Consider the following 14,184-nt stretch of genomic DNA (forward strand, 5'->3'; position numbering starts at 1 on the left):
TGACTCCAGGATCTAACACAAAACTCTGTTCGCTGTTTTCAAACATTCACCATAATGGGAAAAATTAATCCTACTTGTCGGAAGTAAGTGGAGTAAGCCAATGAACCAATGCTACCAAGCAAAAACAGAGATTTAAAAAAAGTATCTGTTATTCTGTGATATGTTCTCTGCTTCGCACCATTCCAGAGGTAGTGCACACATGCAGCATTACTCAAAAATTGTAAACAAGACAACTTGAACATTGCTTTGCAGAGTCAGGTCCATTTCCTGAAAAACATCAGTGTATAGCTGTGTATAACTGGCATGTCCAGTTACCGAGACTGAACTACATGCATTTGGGTGAAGTTTCTTGAAGGTCCTTTTTTGTAATCCCTCTTTCGACATCCAGACCTAATCTCCAGTCAGATTTATTATTGGGCTCAAGATCCAAGATTTCTGCAACCAACCAAATTAACTGCTTTTACTGATACCCACAGTTCTACAGAGAATTGAGGTCTGCACATTCCACTCTCCATGCAGTACTTCTGAAAAAGGTTTTGATTTTGACTTTTGAATGTGGTGTTCACAGAGTGCTGTTCAGTAGTCACTTCAGTACAGAATATGAAAGATGACAGAATGAACTGAGGTTTAGCCTCTTATTGAAGGTGAACCTGAAGCCAATCCCTAACTGGTAGAAAAACGAGCAGAAATCAGAAACTTTTCACAACTGACAACTGAAAAGACACATCCCAAAATATTCATCTTTAATGGACGTATTGTTCATTCTTGCAGGGTCTTCTTTAAAGGAATTATCCTGGGAATGCCACCAATAGCATTAAATAATACTAATTTGTGTTACATCTGGTTTAGCCCTTTATTTATTTATATTTTACCTGAAAATGTATTTTTTAGAGACCTTATAACAGCATTTCTGCATTATCAGTTCATTTTCTTCTCCTCTTTCCTGGACATACTAGCCAGGAAAAGCAAATCCCAGTCTGTAACAGACAGATTAATTCACAGGTTTTACTTCGTCCACATAGAAAAATGCAATTTCTGGATCATTGAGGCATATGGATTATGAACAAGACACTCCAAAAACTAACTATCCAGACCGGGATATACTTACAAAAATCATTTATGTCAAAGTCAGGATTTCACAACATAACACACTAATGCAAAATCCAGTAGCACCTGAAAGATTAAGGTAGCTGCTGCTCTCACTTGCACATACTTGAAAACGTTTAAGGAAAGAAAGAAAAAGTACATTCTCCAGAGAACAGCAATTGTATTTCAAAATAAACACCCTGTACTTTTGATTTTCTTTTTTCCTTTTTTTTCTTTTCTTTTCCTTTTTTTTTTTTTTTTTTTTTCTTAATTTTTTGTTTTGTTTTGTTTTCTGTTTTTTGGCAGGGGTTATTTCTGTTATGTTTTTGGTAATTCTTTTTGCCTTTTTTTTACAACACTGTTGTTGCCATATAACAAGTTATACATGATGTGACTGCTTTCCCCTCCAGTGCAAGTTCACTGTCATGTTTTCAGGCTATACTACTCAACACTGTTTTCTCGTATAGATATCCCCATGGTTTCATCAAAGATAGATACAATATATAATATCTGTCTCTGGGAAAGTAATGTCTGAAAACAGCAAACTTTTATCTGAAAACACAAGTGGAGGGGCTACAGTAGGTATAGCCACCGAAGTATGAACTGTAGGTCACAATTTCAAAACACTCATCTACTGTACATAAACAGTAAAAATAGTCTTAGCAATATAATTTTATTTATATGTGCACGTATATCCACCTTATCCCATATTTATGTTTGGCAACTATTTGGGAATTCAAAGGTGCAGCCCTCAGTAATTGTATTTAAAAAAAAAGAAATGAAGCATATCTACTCTATGAGAAAAGAAATTCTCAAATATCAATTTCCAATGTTAAATTTAATTTCAATAGGAAAATATTAAAAATGTGCACATCTAAATTTTTCCATGTTCTGTATATACATATGTGTGTGTACGTATACATAGAAATACTCATGTACCACACATATTCACAAAATTTAAGTGGAAGTATTTCTGTCCACTATTTTCCCACATGTAAATGACATCATATCTTTAAAAATGTCAATAATAATAATATCATTAAAAATAATATTACATTTATTCCATCATCAGTTTTATGTGGTTTTATTCTTTCTTCATCCTTATTATGTCCATTGAGCATTAAGAGGGCAGATTCTCCTTGCACTTCCACAGATGTTATCCTAACTGAATGTCGCTGACATTACATCAAGGACACATCTGGTTTACAGCAGCTCAAGTGACAGGAAAATCAGGCCCAAACATCCCCAGGAAAATTAAAAACAGGTCGTATTTGCTCATCTGGACCTGATGAAGATATACACACCACCATCTAAAATCCACTGAATGGAAAACATGGAGCTCACCACAAAGTTTTCAACCAGTAGCACGCTGAACCAGGCTCCCCCCCCCCCCCCCGCCCCTTTAATAAATAAATAAAGTGAGAAAATACCTAAAAATATGAGGAAAAACTTAAACATTGTCTACATTATATACTGTATAATACATGATGGTTTAGCATTTGACCTAAACCATTCTCCTGACTAGTCAGGGGAGACCTGATACATCACTGGTAAAGAAAAAAACCCGGTATTTTAGAAATAAAGCATGTATTTCTAAATAAAGGAGAACCTGTGTGTATTATATGGTATATACACACAGTACACACATGAAAACAAACTTATCTTTTCTAGTTTTGAATAGCAGTCTCTAAGTGGAGAAAATTGTGTTGTACAAATTTAATAAGCAGCTAGATTTCATGTTTAACATTCAAATAAATCTGGGGAGCAAACAAAGGTCCGTGCATCTTTTGACTCTGAAGTCTGACACTCATTCATACATTTTAAAAAAGCCCTCTTCAACATTACAAGCAATTTATGGCAAGAATGTACTTTGATGCAAGACACACGATGCTTGGCTTACCTTTCAAAGAGGTTGTTTTTTTTTAAATAAATCTATTATATAAAGAAATGTGTGTTTGCCAAAAGTCTGTTAAAATTACATCAAAACAACTTTAAAACCTGCTCACTGAGGATAATTGAATTCAATTTCCTGTTTTAAACATTTAGTTAACAGTTCAGAATATTGCCTGCTGTAGTTTCAATAAAGATGTGATATGAAGACACATAAAAGAGTAAACATGTCTCCATTTCAATTTGCTATGACGACAAAACTTCTAGAAACAGCATTCTTGGCTGGACAAGTTCAGTGTATGAGTAATCCCTTGCAATAGCTCTATGCCCTTAACGCAGTCTGTAATAAAACAGTGCTCCACATAAGCCATTGTTCACAAAACCTGAAATTCATGTGACTATCTGAAAAAGTCTCCTGCAGAACAGGTTAACAGTTAATTGAACATATATATTCTATATATGTATCAAGGCCAGGAAACAACTGGCTATTCCTTGCTGTCTGTGCATGTCAAATTTTACATTTAAAATTCTCAGGCATTTTTTGCCTTTTTTTTTTCCCTGGGGGACTCACCTTCCATCATTAGTTGGCTTTAAAATATAGTTAAGTGGAAGATAGTATCTCACTGCAATTACATGGAATTCATATGAAAAAGTAAACCTTACATTGGACAATACTGTAGAACACCAGAGTAAGCTCCATAAAGAAATACGGCATCTTCCAGTATATACATATATATAAAAACCCAAAAAACAACCAACCAACCAACCAAAAAAAAAAAAACCAACCCAAACCCAAAAGGAAGAACTTTATACAAGCAGTTATAGTAACTTTGTTTCAATTAAAGATGCAACTCTCTCTCACTCCTGGCAAGAATAAATTGGTAATGGCACTGCTTCTCCACAGTGCAAAGTATCCTGAGAAATTATTAAGAACAACAAAATACAGGGCTGTCATCACTAAGTTCTTGCACAAAACACTGCAATTAAATATCTTAAATAAACAAAACAGCAGATAACCTATGTTGTGTCTATCACAAAAAGGGGATGTGACCTGGGACACTGCTAATTCTTCCATTACTGACAATTAGGACAGGATTGCATTCAATTACTGTTAATATCTTTTAAGTTATATGTGGCCAATAATGTGCAAGGAGGTAATTTGTAATTCAAGTTTTTTTGTTTGTCATTTTTTTCTTCAACTAGCTACAAGCTGAGTTCTAAATTTTACATTGAATATGACTCAAATTTAAAACAAGCCCTCTCAGAGGAGCATTTTCTAATTTTGTGCAACTTTGATGCACAGCCCACCACAGTCCTATGAAGAGAGACAGTGCATCTTTAAGCTGATCGGCACTGAAATCCCATTTTCTTTAGCTGCATTCTATTAGCTTGGCCAAGTTATCTCGCAGCTCTGTTAGTTCAAATATTTTTCCATCAAGAATTTCTAAAAGTGTCTTCAAGTTATTGCGAAAAGCTTCTTGCTCATTCTGACTTTTCTCCAGACGTTGCTCTAGATCAGACAGCTGGCCTTCCAGGTCTTTGTTTCGAATTTCTACTTCCTTCAGAGAAAATACATAACATGTTAATGCGCTGTCTGCAAACACAAAGCAGTCTAACCTCCTGCTGGTAGTCATGTGCTATTTTTGTCTACTGCATTTTAAAAACAACTTGTTTTCCACAGTTGTTTAAAAACAACTTCACAGATTCCACTAAGGCAAAACCAGAACCCAAATTGTTACTACAACTGAGTATGTACTGGTACTTCTCCATTTTTGCAGTCATTCATCTGAAAGACATAAACTTTTGGAGAGGGATAAAATTCAGTCAGTGAACAACAGATGCTTGCTCAGGTGAGTTATGGCTTCCATCATTCAGAAATGTGCTACCTACTGAAAACGGCTTCTCAAAGGTTTACTTAAGTTCAAGTACTCCCTGATTTAGACTACATGAGTTGCTCAAGGACACAGTCCCCATTAAATGGTCTTATACAGAAACCCATCCACAATACTGCTTAAAGGGTGGAGCAGTACTACCTTACTCCTGTCCCACATTATAGGCCTTTTCACTGTGAAAATTAAGACAGAAGCATGAACTAGCAAGACTGATGTCAAGGTGACATGGGCTGTAACAAATTTAAACCAGCAAGTGAAACTGAATGTCTTGTCTAGTTGCATGGTGCCCTGGAGCACCCACCTGCAAGCCCCATGGTAGTGCAGCTGCGGGGGCAGGGAAAGCATGTGAGCCACCAGTGCCCTATGGACAAGTCATTCCCATACAGTGGGTGGAAAGACGAAGCAGTGGCACATTACACACAGCTGAGGGGGTCTGACCCTGAGCAAGCTCAGCTCTCATGCATGAGGAAGAGAAGCCCCTTGGCACCAGCCCACTGGGACCTCTCACAGCTCTGGCTTGTGCCTGACACAGGACAGAGGTCATGGCTGCTCAGGTCTGTGCAAACCAGGTGCCCTCTCTTCTATCAGATTACTAATGTTGCAGCCACGTGGGTCTGGAACGCCATATTGTTATTTGTCTCATTCATTGCACATCTCATAAATTCGTGCTAAATTTCATCATTTCAGTTACAAAAAACACTTTTGAAGCAGCACAAAGACAGTGTATTTAGTACAGCCACACACCCTGTGCAGCCACTCTCTGGAAAAGTGCATAGTGAATTCATATTTGCATATGTTAACGTTTTTTTAACATCGCTTCCCTTTACAGCAGCTTTGTGTCACAAAGCTTCAGTGGGCCTGCTCTGAGTTTCTATGGCTAGTTTCACAGAGCTTGTAGGGAGGGAGATTTGGCATAAGAAAATCCTCTGCCAGGCTGGATGTGGCTTTGAGCAACCTGTAGTGAAAGGTGTCCCTGCCCATGCAGGAGGGTTGGAACTGACTGATCTTTAAGGTCCATTCCAACCCAAACCATTCTGTGAGTCTATGATTCTGCCCCCGACTCTCCCCCTGTTTTTCTTATGATTCTTCCATCTCCCTCAAAGATAACAAATATATTCATGTTTACATTGGAGAGATCTCAGCTAACCGTAAGAAACAACTTGACCCATACAGAGTATGTATTTGGGCTGTCAAGAGTAACAGGTATAAGACAGCAGCCTTCTGTCAAAGTCTGTGGGCCAAGACACATTTCCCCCCATGAGGGTCCTGATGGCAGCAATGACCGGCCACCACAGCCCTGGCCAGAGGAGGGGTGGTGTGGTGTGGCTGGTGCTCAGTTTGGTTCCCAGTCTCTGCCATGGGGGAGAGCTCTGAGGTGCCCAGCAGTGGTGCAGGTGGAGAAAGCAGAGCCTTGGGAACCTGATCTTGTAACAAGGGTTATGACCACAGTGAACTGTAATACCTCCCTTCTAGTTTGTAAATGGGCAGGTTAAAAATCACAGTTTTGAGCACTGGCCTTAAACTGCACAGCTGAGAGCAGGAATCTACTCCTTGCTGCCAGGACCAAGAGAAGAATTAATTTAATCTGTTTAACGCTGAACAATACAGTTGCCAAAACACTAAAGGAAGCTAACTGGAAAGAAGATTTGTAGAAACAGTATAAATTAAAATGTATACATGCTTATGTAGAGATTAGCTACCCTACCATGGGTATAAATGAACAAGCTAACTGATGATAACTCAGCCATACCCTCTGAAGGCTCTCTTTCACCGAGCCTACTCCTGCCCCCCAAACCGAGCACTGACAATTACTATTTCCATGTAGTGACTGCATGGGTTCAGGACCCTCCGAGGCCAAGTGACTGCAGTACAGGATAAAAAAGGAAATTCAATGTCCTCTCAGCTCTGCAGAAATGACACACTCTTTTCTTCAGCTCACACTAAACTGATTGCTGTTTTCCCATGTTTGCTCACACATCCTGCTTCTCCTGCCACAGCTCCTCTTCTCACCAAATGTGTGTGTTCTAGAAGTCTCCTTGACACTGCTCTTACCCTAGAGATAATTTCTGTAAGTAGGCAAGCCAGTGATGAAAGAGACCACTTTTGAACAACTTCATGGATACATATATGACTTTACTGCTTGATATCTGGGCCTGAAAAACATCCCACTGGTCTGTATCTAGCACCGAAAATCATCTTTCGGCCCTCCTCAGAGGCTCTTAAACTGCGGAATTGTTCTGCTGTGAGCTGTTGGGGTGGGAGCACCCAGGTAAAACCAAAAGCTTTACTTTAGATGTAGGAACTTCCATCCATATTCAGTAAAAAGGCTAACAGTCTGTTGTTAGTCCTTGCCCTGTATCTCTTCAAATCAGAAGAGCTCCCTTCTTTCGTTTAAACTTCCAGATTGCATATTTTTATTCCATTTTTGACGTCTCTTCCCTAACCCATTTACATCTAGTTTCCCAAACGTTTCCTCAGATACACTTTCTCCCATACTTTCTCCTGTTTTGTTTTCCCCAACTTATGCTTAACGTATCTAGTGATGTGTGGGAAGCAGAACTAACTGAAAGATGCCAGGAGCTGTTGCTTTTCATTCCCAAATTTTACATTTGATCCTTACACATATTTACCCTAGATTAGTATTACTGATTTTTGCAATAGTATTGCATTACAAGTTCATGTCCAGCTCATGTGCAGTTTCCTATTACAAATCAGTCTCCCTCAAAATTGTTGCTACTTGATTGGAGGCAGTGGAGAGGTATCCATGTAATGAAATCTATTCCCCAGTTGTGTCATTCCACTTCATTTGCAGTTAATCTCATCTAACAATAAACTGATTCGTCTGATAGATCCAGGCCCTTTGCAAAGTGTATTTTACATAGGTTTTTTTCAAGCTTTTCTTACAGCAGACACAACCATTTGTCATTCATTGTTTTCTTTTAGAAAATAAATTAATTATTAACAAGTTATATTTGTTGTTTGCACTGTAACAATCTTTTGTGGAATTCAGTGCAAGGATCTGAATAAAATATTCAAACCATACACAACGTCTATATTTAGGAATCAGCCACAGTAATAAAGACATCCTGACTTACTGTGAGCGTCACACTGATCATGACTCATTGATATGTCTTCTCTACATTGCTAATGAAATTATTAAGTAACATGGGCCCTGATACTTACCCTTCACAGTTATAACATACTGCTTTTCACTGGAATTTGCCAATGCTTTATTTCTAATTCATTCCCTGATATAAATGTGTCAGAAATGCAATACACCTTGAAACAGTAATTTCTTTGTATAGCATTTTTCATACAGTCTATATTCCAAAATATTTTAGAGTTTCATAATCCATTTGCAAGCACAAAAAGGAAAAAATAAAGCAGAAAAAAAAAGAGTGAGACAAACAGATACAGACCCTGGAGACAACCATCCTGAAAACAGGTGATGAGTCAACTAGGTGAACAGATGTGAGATGGTTAGTCTGGAGCTACAGAAGAAAACACTGTTTCACTGACATCACAGGTGTAGGGCGAAGTGGCTCAGAGAAGGCCAGTATAATCAAAGCAGGATGATTACAGCAGACTCAAGATCTTTTAGATGGGTTGCGTAAGGTCAGTAATAAGCTTTAAGCTTAAGAAAGGCAACTTTTAACTCAGATCCTAAGTGAGCTTGAAATTTACTTGAATAGAACCATACAGACCTATTTTCAGAAACTGATCGCCTACAACATGAGGTACTAAAGTTATAGATATACCAAAAGGAAGCTACTGACTTCATCAGGTCAAATTTTAATAAAAACCTAGCATTTTCTAATTTTTCATCTCTTACTAGTCTCTCATAATTCTGCTTGCTAAGGATAGCCAATTCCTGCCTCACTATTACCTTTCATATGATTGTACACTGAAATTACTGCATACGCTACTGCTTGAACAATTTCCAACTTTCATTATAAACTCCCTTTCGAGTCTCTCAGATAAACACCTCTTCAGCTGAACACTCCCATTTTTGCCTAAAGCCAGCAACAATCTTGGAATAGTGGAACAGGCAAGCTGAGGTGTATTCAAAACAATCTTTAAAGACTGTTTAAAGTAATAACATACTTTTTTCCAAATAATTTGACTTAAGAACAGGGAAAGACAAATAAACTAATTTTGTTCTTATGTGGTTTATTCTGTAGGTTAAACTGAGATTCAAGGAAGCTCCAGTTCATGTAATGTGTTTCAAAGAATATTTGCTTAATGATTTTTAAGCTGTGGCTGGTCTGATGGGTCTTGCTTGCACGATTTAGGTTGAGCCACAGAACAGCGAGGATCACCTTTCCAGCCCTTTGGATTTGGAACTACTTAATGCCTGAGCTTCCAGTCCTGTCAAAACTCTGAAGTCTGAATGCAGAGTTTAACCCACCTAAGCTTCGGGTCAGCCTCAATGCAAAGGCAGGTTTCACAAGGGAGGTGCCTGTGTGCTGAATGGTCAGCCCAGTGACAGACAGACAGGAGCTCAGATGTAGTAAGGGAGGATATACTTAAGGGCATACTGATTCTGGTGGGCTGAGGTATCTGGCTTTACACACAGTAAAGAAACAAGCAAGAAAAAACACTAAAAACACAGTGATTCCAAATAATTCCAAGAAAATGTCAAAGTGTGTACTACATAAGAATGCTTTAACCTTTACTTTCTCAGGGCATGTTTAAAAGCTGAATACAAACTCATCCCAACCTGCTGATACACAGCTTGACAGTTTCAGTGGCACACAAGACCTATGGGAAGACACTGCACTGAAATCAAGACCAGAACTTCCCAGGATATGTTTCTGCTAGCCTGAGAGTACTCTGTGGACTTGTAAATGAAGTTTGGGTCTATTCCTTCAGGTAAAACCAGCAACTTAGAGCAGGTGGAAATCTTCATACAAATTCCTAAGGATCATCTCAATCCACCATTTGCAATGCAGTCTAACTTGCATATTTTTTTCAGTAAATATTGCACAAGTTGCTGATGTGAACTGCCCACTTGATCATTTTCCCCTTCTGTCTAAATTAAGATGATGCATTATAGCTCACCTGTAACTTCTGGGTCAGAGAATCCCTCTGTGCCTGGAGCTCTCTGGCATTGTCGATTTCTTGTTTCAATCCTTCTATTTCCTAAGGGAGTAGAACAACTTTACTAGGCAACACATTTATGGGCTTGGCCTCAGTGTAAGTAAGCTGGCTACTTCTTCTCCTGAGCAAGCCACTGGAGTGATACCAAAACTGGCAGTTGACTACTGCCCATCACAGCACATGAAGTTTAAGCCCTGCTCTCAATACTCCTGAATCACAGTCCCAAAACAGCAATTCCATTGTGAATAAACAATAAACAGATAAGCATTTTATTTTATGCAAGTCCAAGTTTTCCTCTCCCACACAATAGATCTGAAACATTTTTTTCCTGGAAAATTAAGGGTCCTTGTAATTACAGAAACAATTTTGTAATTTGAAGTGTATTAGAATCTACCCTTGTCCATTTTTTCAAGGGAAAAATCCAATTTTCATCTGTGAGCTGCTTATTATGTCACTAGCAGCATGGCTGAGCATCAAAAAATTGCCTGCTTTGACCACTGATTTCTGTAAAAAGAGAGTCTAAAAGAAATGGTATCTTTAATTCAGCAAGAAAGTAACAAGGTATAAAATTAACAAATACAGACAATATAATGAACTGAAGAGAACCCTTTTCTTAGCTTACTTTCAGGGAACAAGAATAGAAACAGATAATTAAACTAAAAGGTATCAAACTCAAAATGATTAAGTATTTTTCTCTGGAAGGGCATATTCCCATCCCAGAACTTTTGAAAGATCTCTTTGCAACCAATAGCTAAGCATAATTCAAAGTGAATGGGCACCAAAATGGGAAACATTACCAACCTGAGGCTAATCTCTTAAGTATGACAGAGTTTGGAAAGGCTTTGCTCCATTTTGGGTGGATATTCTGTAATTACTGTGCCTCTCCGGCATCCTTCATGGAAACACTTAACAACTGCCCTGCTGGAGGCAAGGCCCTTCAAGACACATTGCCTCTCTGAACAGGCACACCAGCGCCCACCATGTCTTGTCACAGAGGGTTCAAGAGGTCTTGGTCTCAAATGGGGCAAACAATCCTTCATACGTGGCTCCTTCCACCTCTTTTTCCCCATTCATAAAGAGGCAATTCTTGATCACTCTGTGGCACAAACCTGCTTTCCTCTAGGACCTCTGCCAGTGCAGGTGTTACTCCAATTCCTTTTATTTTCTTGCTGCTGGTTCAGCCCAAGGCAGATGGCACAACAAATATCAAGTTTCAGGCCCAGGGCTTGGCATGCATTTAAGGAAAGGGCTGATCTTAGGGATCATAAAAGTCAGCTATATTTACATAGCCTGAAAAACAGATCGGCCTGAAAAAGGCATTGATCTATTACTTGTTCCAAACCCTGCTCTCCAGAAAAAGGAAAGCATGCTTACAACAGCTTCCCTTCTCAGTGAATTTGGACCGCATCAGTGTGATGACTGCTCTGTGGAAACCACTTATGACTTTACTTTTGCAGAGATGCTTGGTAAAAGCAAACAGGAAAACATGATACTTCTTTTGTGGTTCAGATACCCAGTTCTATATTGGACTGATGTTATTATATACATGGAAAAATATTAATAATTTCAAAGGAGCTGGAAAAAAATTTACTTTGTAACATCTACAGGAAATAATACAGTATTTACCAGCCAGCACAAGCTTAATATTGAAAGCCTTTAGAAATGACATAATAGAAAAGCCAAGAATAAATGTCTGTAAATACCTCTTCTTTTTTCTTCAATGTAGACTCTAACTCCTGTATTGTCTGGTTTAATTCTGTTTTATGTGTGTGGACTGCATTGGCTTGACTGCTCACACACTCTAGCTCAGTCACCTGTTGAAATAAGTATAAGAAACACAGAATTCATTTCAACAAATTCAAGGTACTATTAAGTCTTTGCAACAATAGCTGCATTTAAAATATTCTCTTAGTCCTGGGTGACTTACGTTGATTAAAATGGTGAAGATGTTCTTATGAAGTTAGCATAAAATTCCTTAACAAATTGTTTTAGCATGAAATTGTTGCTATGACTTCTTGGAAACAGACTTAATACACTGCAGGCTGAAAAGAACATTAATTAAAACTTATACTTACTTATTATTGAAAATTTTATGAAAGCAGCCGAATTACCATTTCAGAAACAATAATGGCTAGACAATTAAACACAGATCTGTCTAAATAACATCTCCATCTGACACTTTTTAATGTTGCACCATCTTAATCAACTAAGCCACAATGCCCACCCACTTCCTAGCAAGCCAATTAACATTTCACAGTCTCAATTTCTGACTCAGCATCAACAATGCAATAGACACTCAGCCACCAATGTACAGCTGCCAGCTTCTTACTTCCTCTAGTTTTGGATCTCATCTCTCAGTTACAAAGCCAACAGCTCATGGCACAATTTGGATTTGTACAGTTCCTCTATTAGCAGACAGCAGACACCCTCCATCTGCCCTTGGATAAGTCAAGATACCTGGCAGTTGTATGCCCTTTTAATTTTTTAACCAAAGAGATGTTAATATCCTGCCCTTCACAGACAAACAGTTGTCAAAAAATAGCTTCTGCGCTGAAGAAATAAAATCCATGCAGCAAAAGTCTATGCAGAAAAATCTCTCTTCATGTATCTCTCAAATTACAGATCAAAATATTAGAGAACTCTCACACTGTATGTCTGCATGGATGTGTACACTACAACTTCTTTGTTTAAAAACAAACTGTTAAACTGTTAAAAATACTATTTAAAACCTAATATCCATTTTTTCCAGAAGATATGAGCCTGTCAGTCTTAGAATACAGTGTTCAACAGAGCTGCATCATCTACCTACAGTAACTAACAAGTCTGGCCCATAAACTCCTTTGAACAAAGTGCTACCCAATTCTGCAATGAAAACCTTTAGGTTTCCTTTTAGTTTTCTTGGAGAAGTAGGGCAGGCATTCTATGGGACCATTTTATTTCTTAGATAAAAGAACATCTTGAGGAATCAAGGTTGCTGCCCTCCAGCACCAGTGTAGTCTAGCTAGTGAAGCTACTGTGATGCCAGTAATTTCAGACTCTGAACTACTTGCAGGTTCAAAAGGTTGATTACTGAGTGAAGTCAAAGGAAAGCCAAGAGGAAATACAAGAAAATTAAAACAAAATCCCTATCAACTTCTCCTTTCTCAGTCACAGGGCATGAACTGCCCCTCTGTAACAGCCATGATGAGTCTTGTTTCTTCTACTGGAAAACTGTGATTAGACATTTTTGCACATCAGGTTTACAAATAGAGAGAACTGAGATTACAGCAAATTCCTTGGAGGGGCAAGGGGAATGAGGGATGAGGACACAGCTTGGTAACGTAACACTCCACCCCCCACCCCAAAGAACTAAGTTATTTGCTGGAATTGTCCCAGAAGAAGTGCAAGTGCCAGTGCTCATGGCAAAACGTAATAGCAGTTTGCTCCGTTTTATATGCCACTGAGCATTACAACTGAAGTCTTAGATAATGTTCTCAATTTGCTTCTATTACACAAAAATGCATCTATTTAGATTCTTTATGAATGCTACCAAATGTGGCTGTTACAGTACTCACCACTACAATTACACAAACAAGCACAATTGGAACACATCAACTGGGATAAACCTAGGTCTACACAGTGTCTGAACTAACACTGAAATACAGCAAGAATCACGCAGGCACAGTGTAATTTAGGCTGTAAATTAGGAAGGGGACCCTAGCGGTCATCTGGTTGAGGCCTTCTGCTCAAAATAGGGCCAATTTTGAAGTCATGTTTCATTGCCTTTTGCCCAGTTCAGCACCTTTCATTATGTAGCAGAGCTGCCACAGTTCTACACAGGTTCCTCTATTTCTGACATTGTGGGTTTATGGAGAGCTCCAGCTCATTCCTGAATTTTTCTGGAACTGTCAAACTCACTCACACCGCGACCACCCCCACCCCCCCAGTCTTCACACCTTCTGACGTTTAACTGCTGAAACATTTCCAAGCTTTTCTGCTGAACTGAGTAGAATTGGAGGTGGAAGCCTCTGAACCAGGGCTAGGGTTGTTAGGGGAACCCAGTGTCAGGTCCTCTCCCACCTGTTGTGAAAGACTGCAAGGTTGTATGGTAACCTCCAAGAAGGTCCATCTCTCTTTTAAAGCTGCTGCACTCAGCAATACCCACTGGCTCTTACCAAGCACTGCCACAGTGAATACTCATTTACAGAAAGTTTAAGACCTCAACTGGAGAGACGGA

General features: G+C 38.7%; 1 protein-coding gene across 1 annotated transcript in view; it reads right to left on the minus strand.

Annotated features, from left to right (window-relative positions):
• Nucleotides 1-828: 828 nt before the first annotated feature.
• HOMER1 (homer scaffold protein 1) overlaps nucleotides 829-14,184 on the minus strand; it is a 96,291-nt gene continuing 82,935 nt past the window's right edge. The window contains exons 7-9 of the mRNA XM_055791559.1: nucleotides 11,672-11,782; nucleotides 9,930-10,010; nucleotides 829-4,535 (exon numbers count right to left, since the gene is read on the minus strand). Coding sequence (XP_055647534.1) covers nucleotides 4,347-4,535; nucleotides 9,930-10,010; nucleotides 11,672-11,782 — 381 coding nt within the window. The 3' untranslated portion in view covers nucleotides 829-4,346. The remainder of the gene's footprint in view (nucleotides 4,536-9,929; nucleotides 10,011-11,671; nucleotides 11,783-14,184) is intronic.

Source organism: Falco peregrinus, chromosome Z (assembly GCF_023634155.1).
Source record: "Falco peregrinus isolate bFalPer1 chromosome Z, bFalPer1.pri, whole genome shotgun sequence".
Taxonomy (NCBI): Eukaryota; Metazoa; Chordata; class Aves; order Falconiformes; family Falconidae; genus Falco; species Falco peregrinus.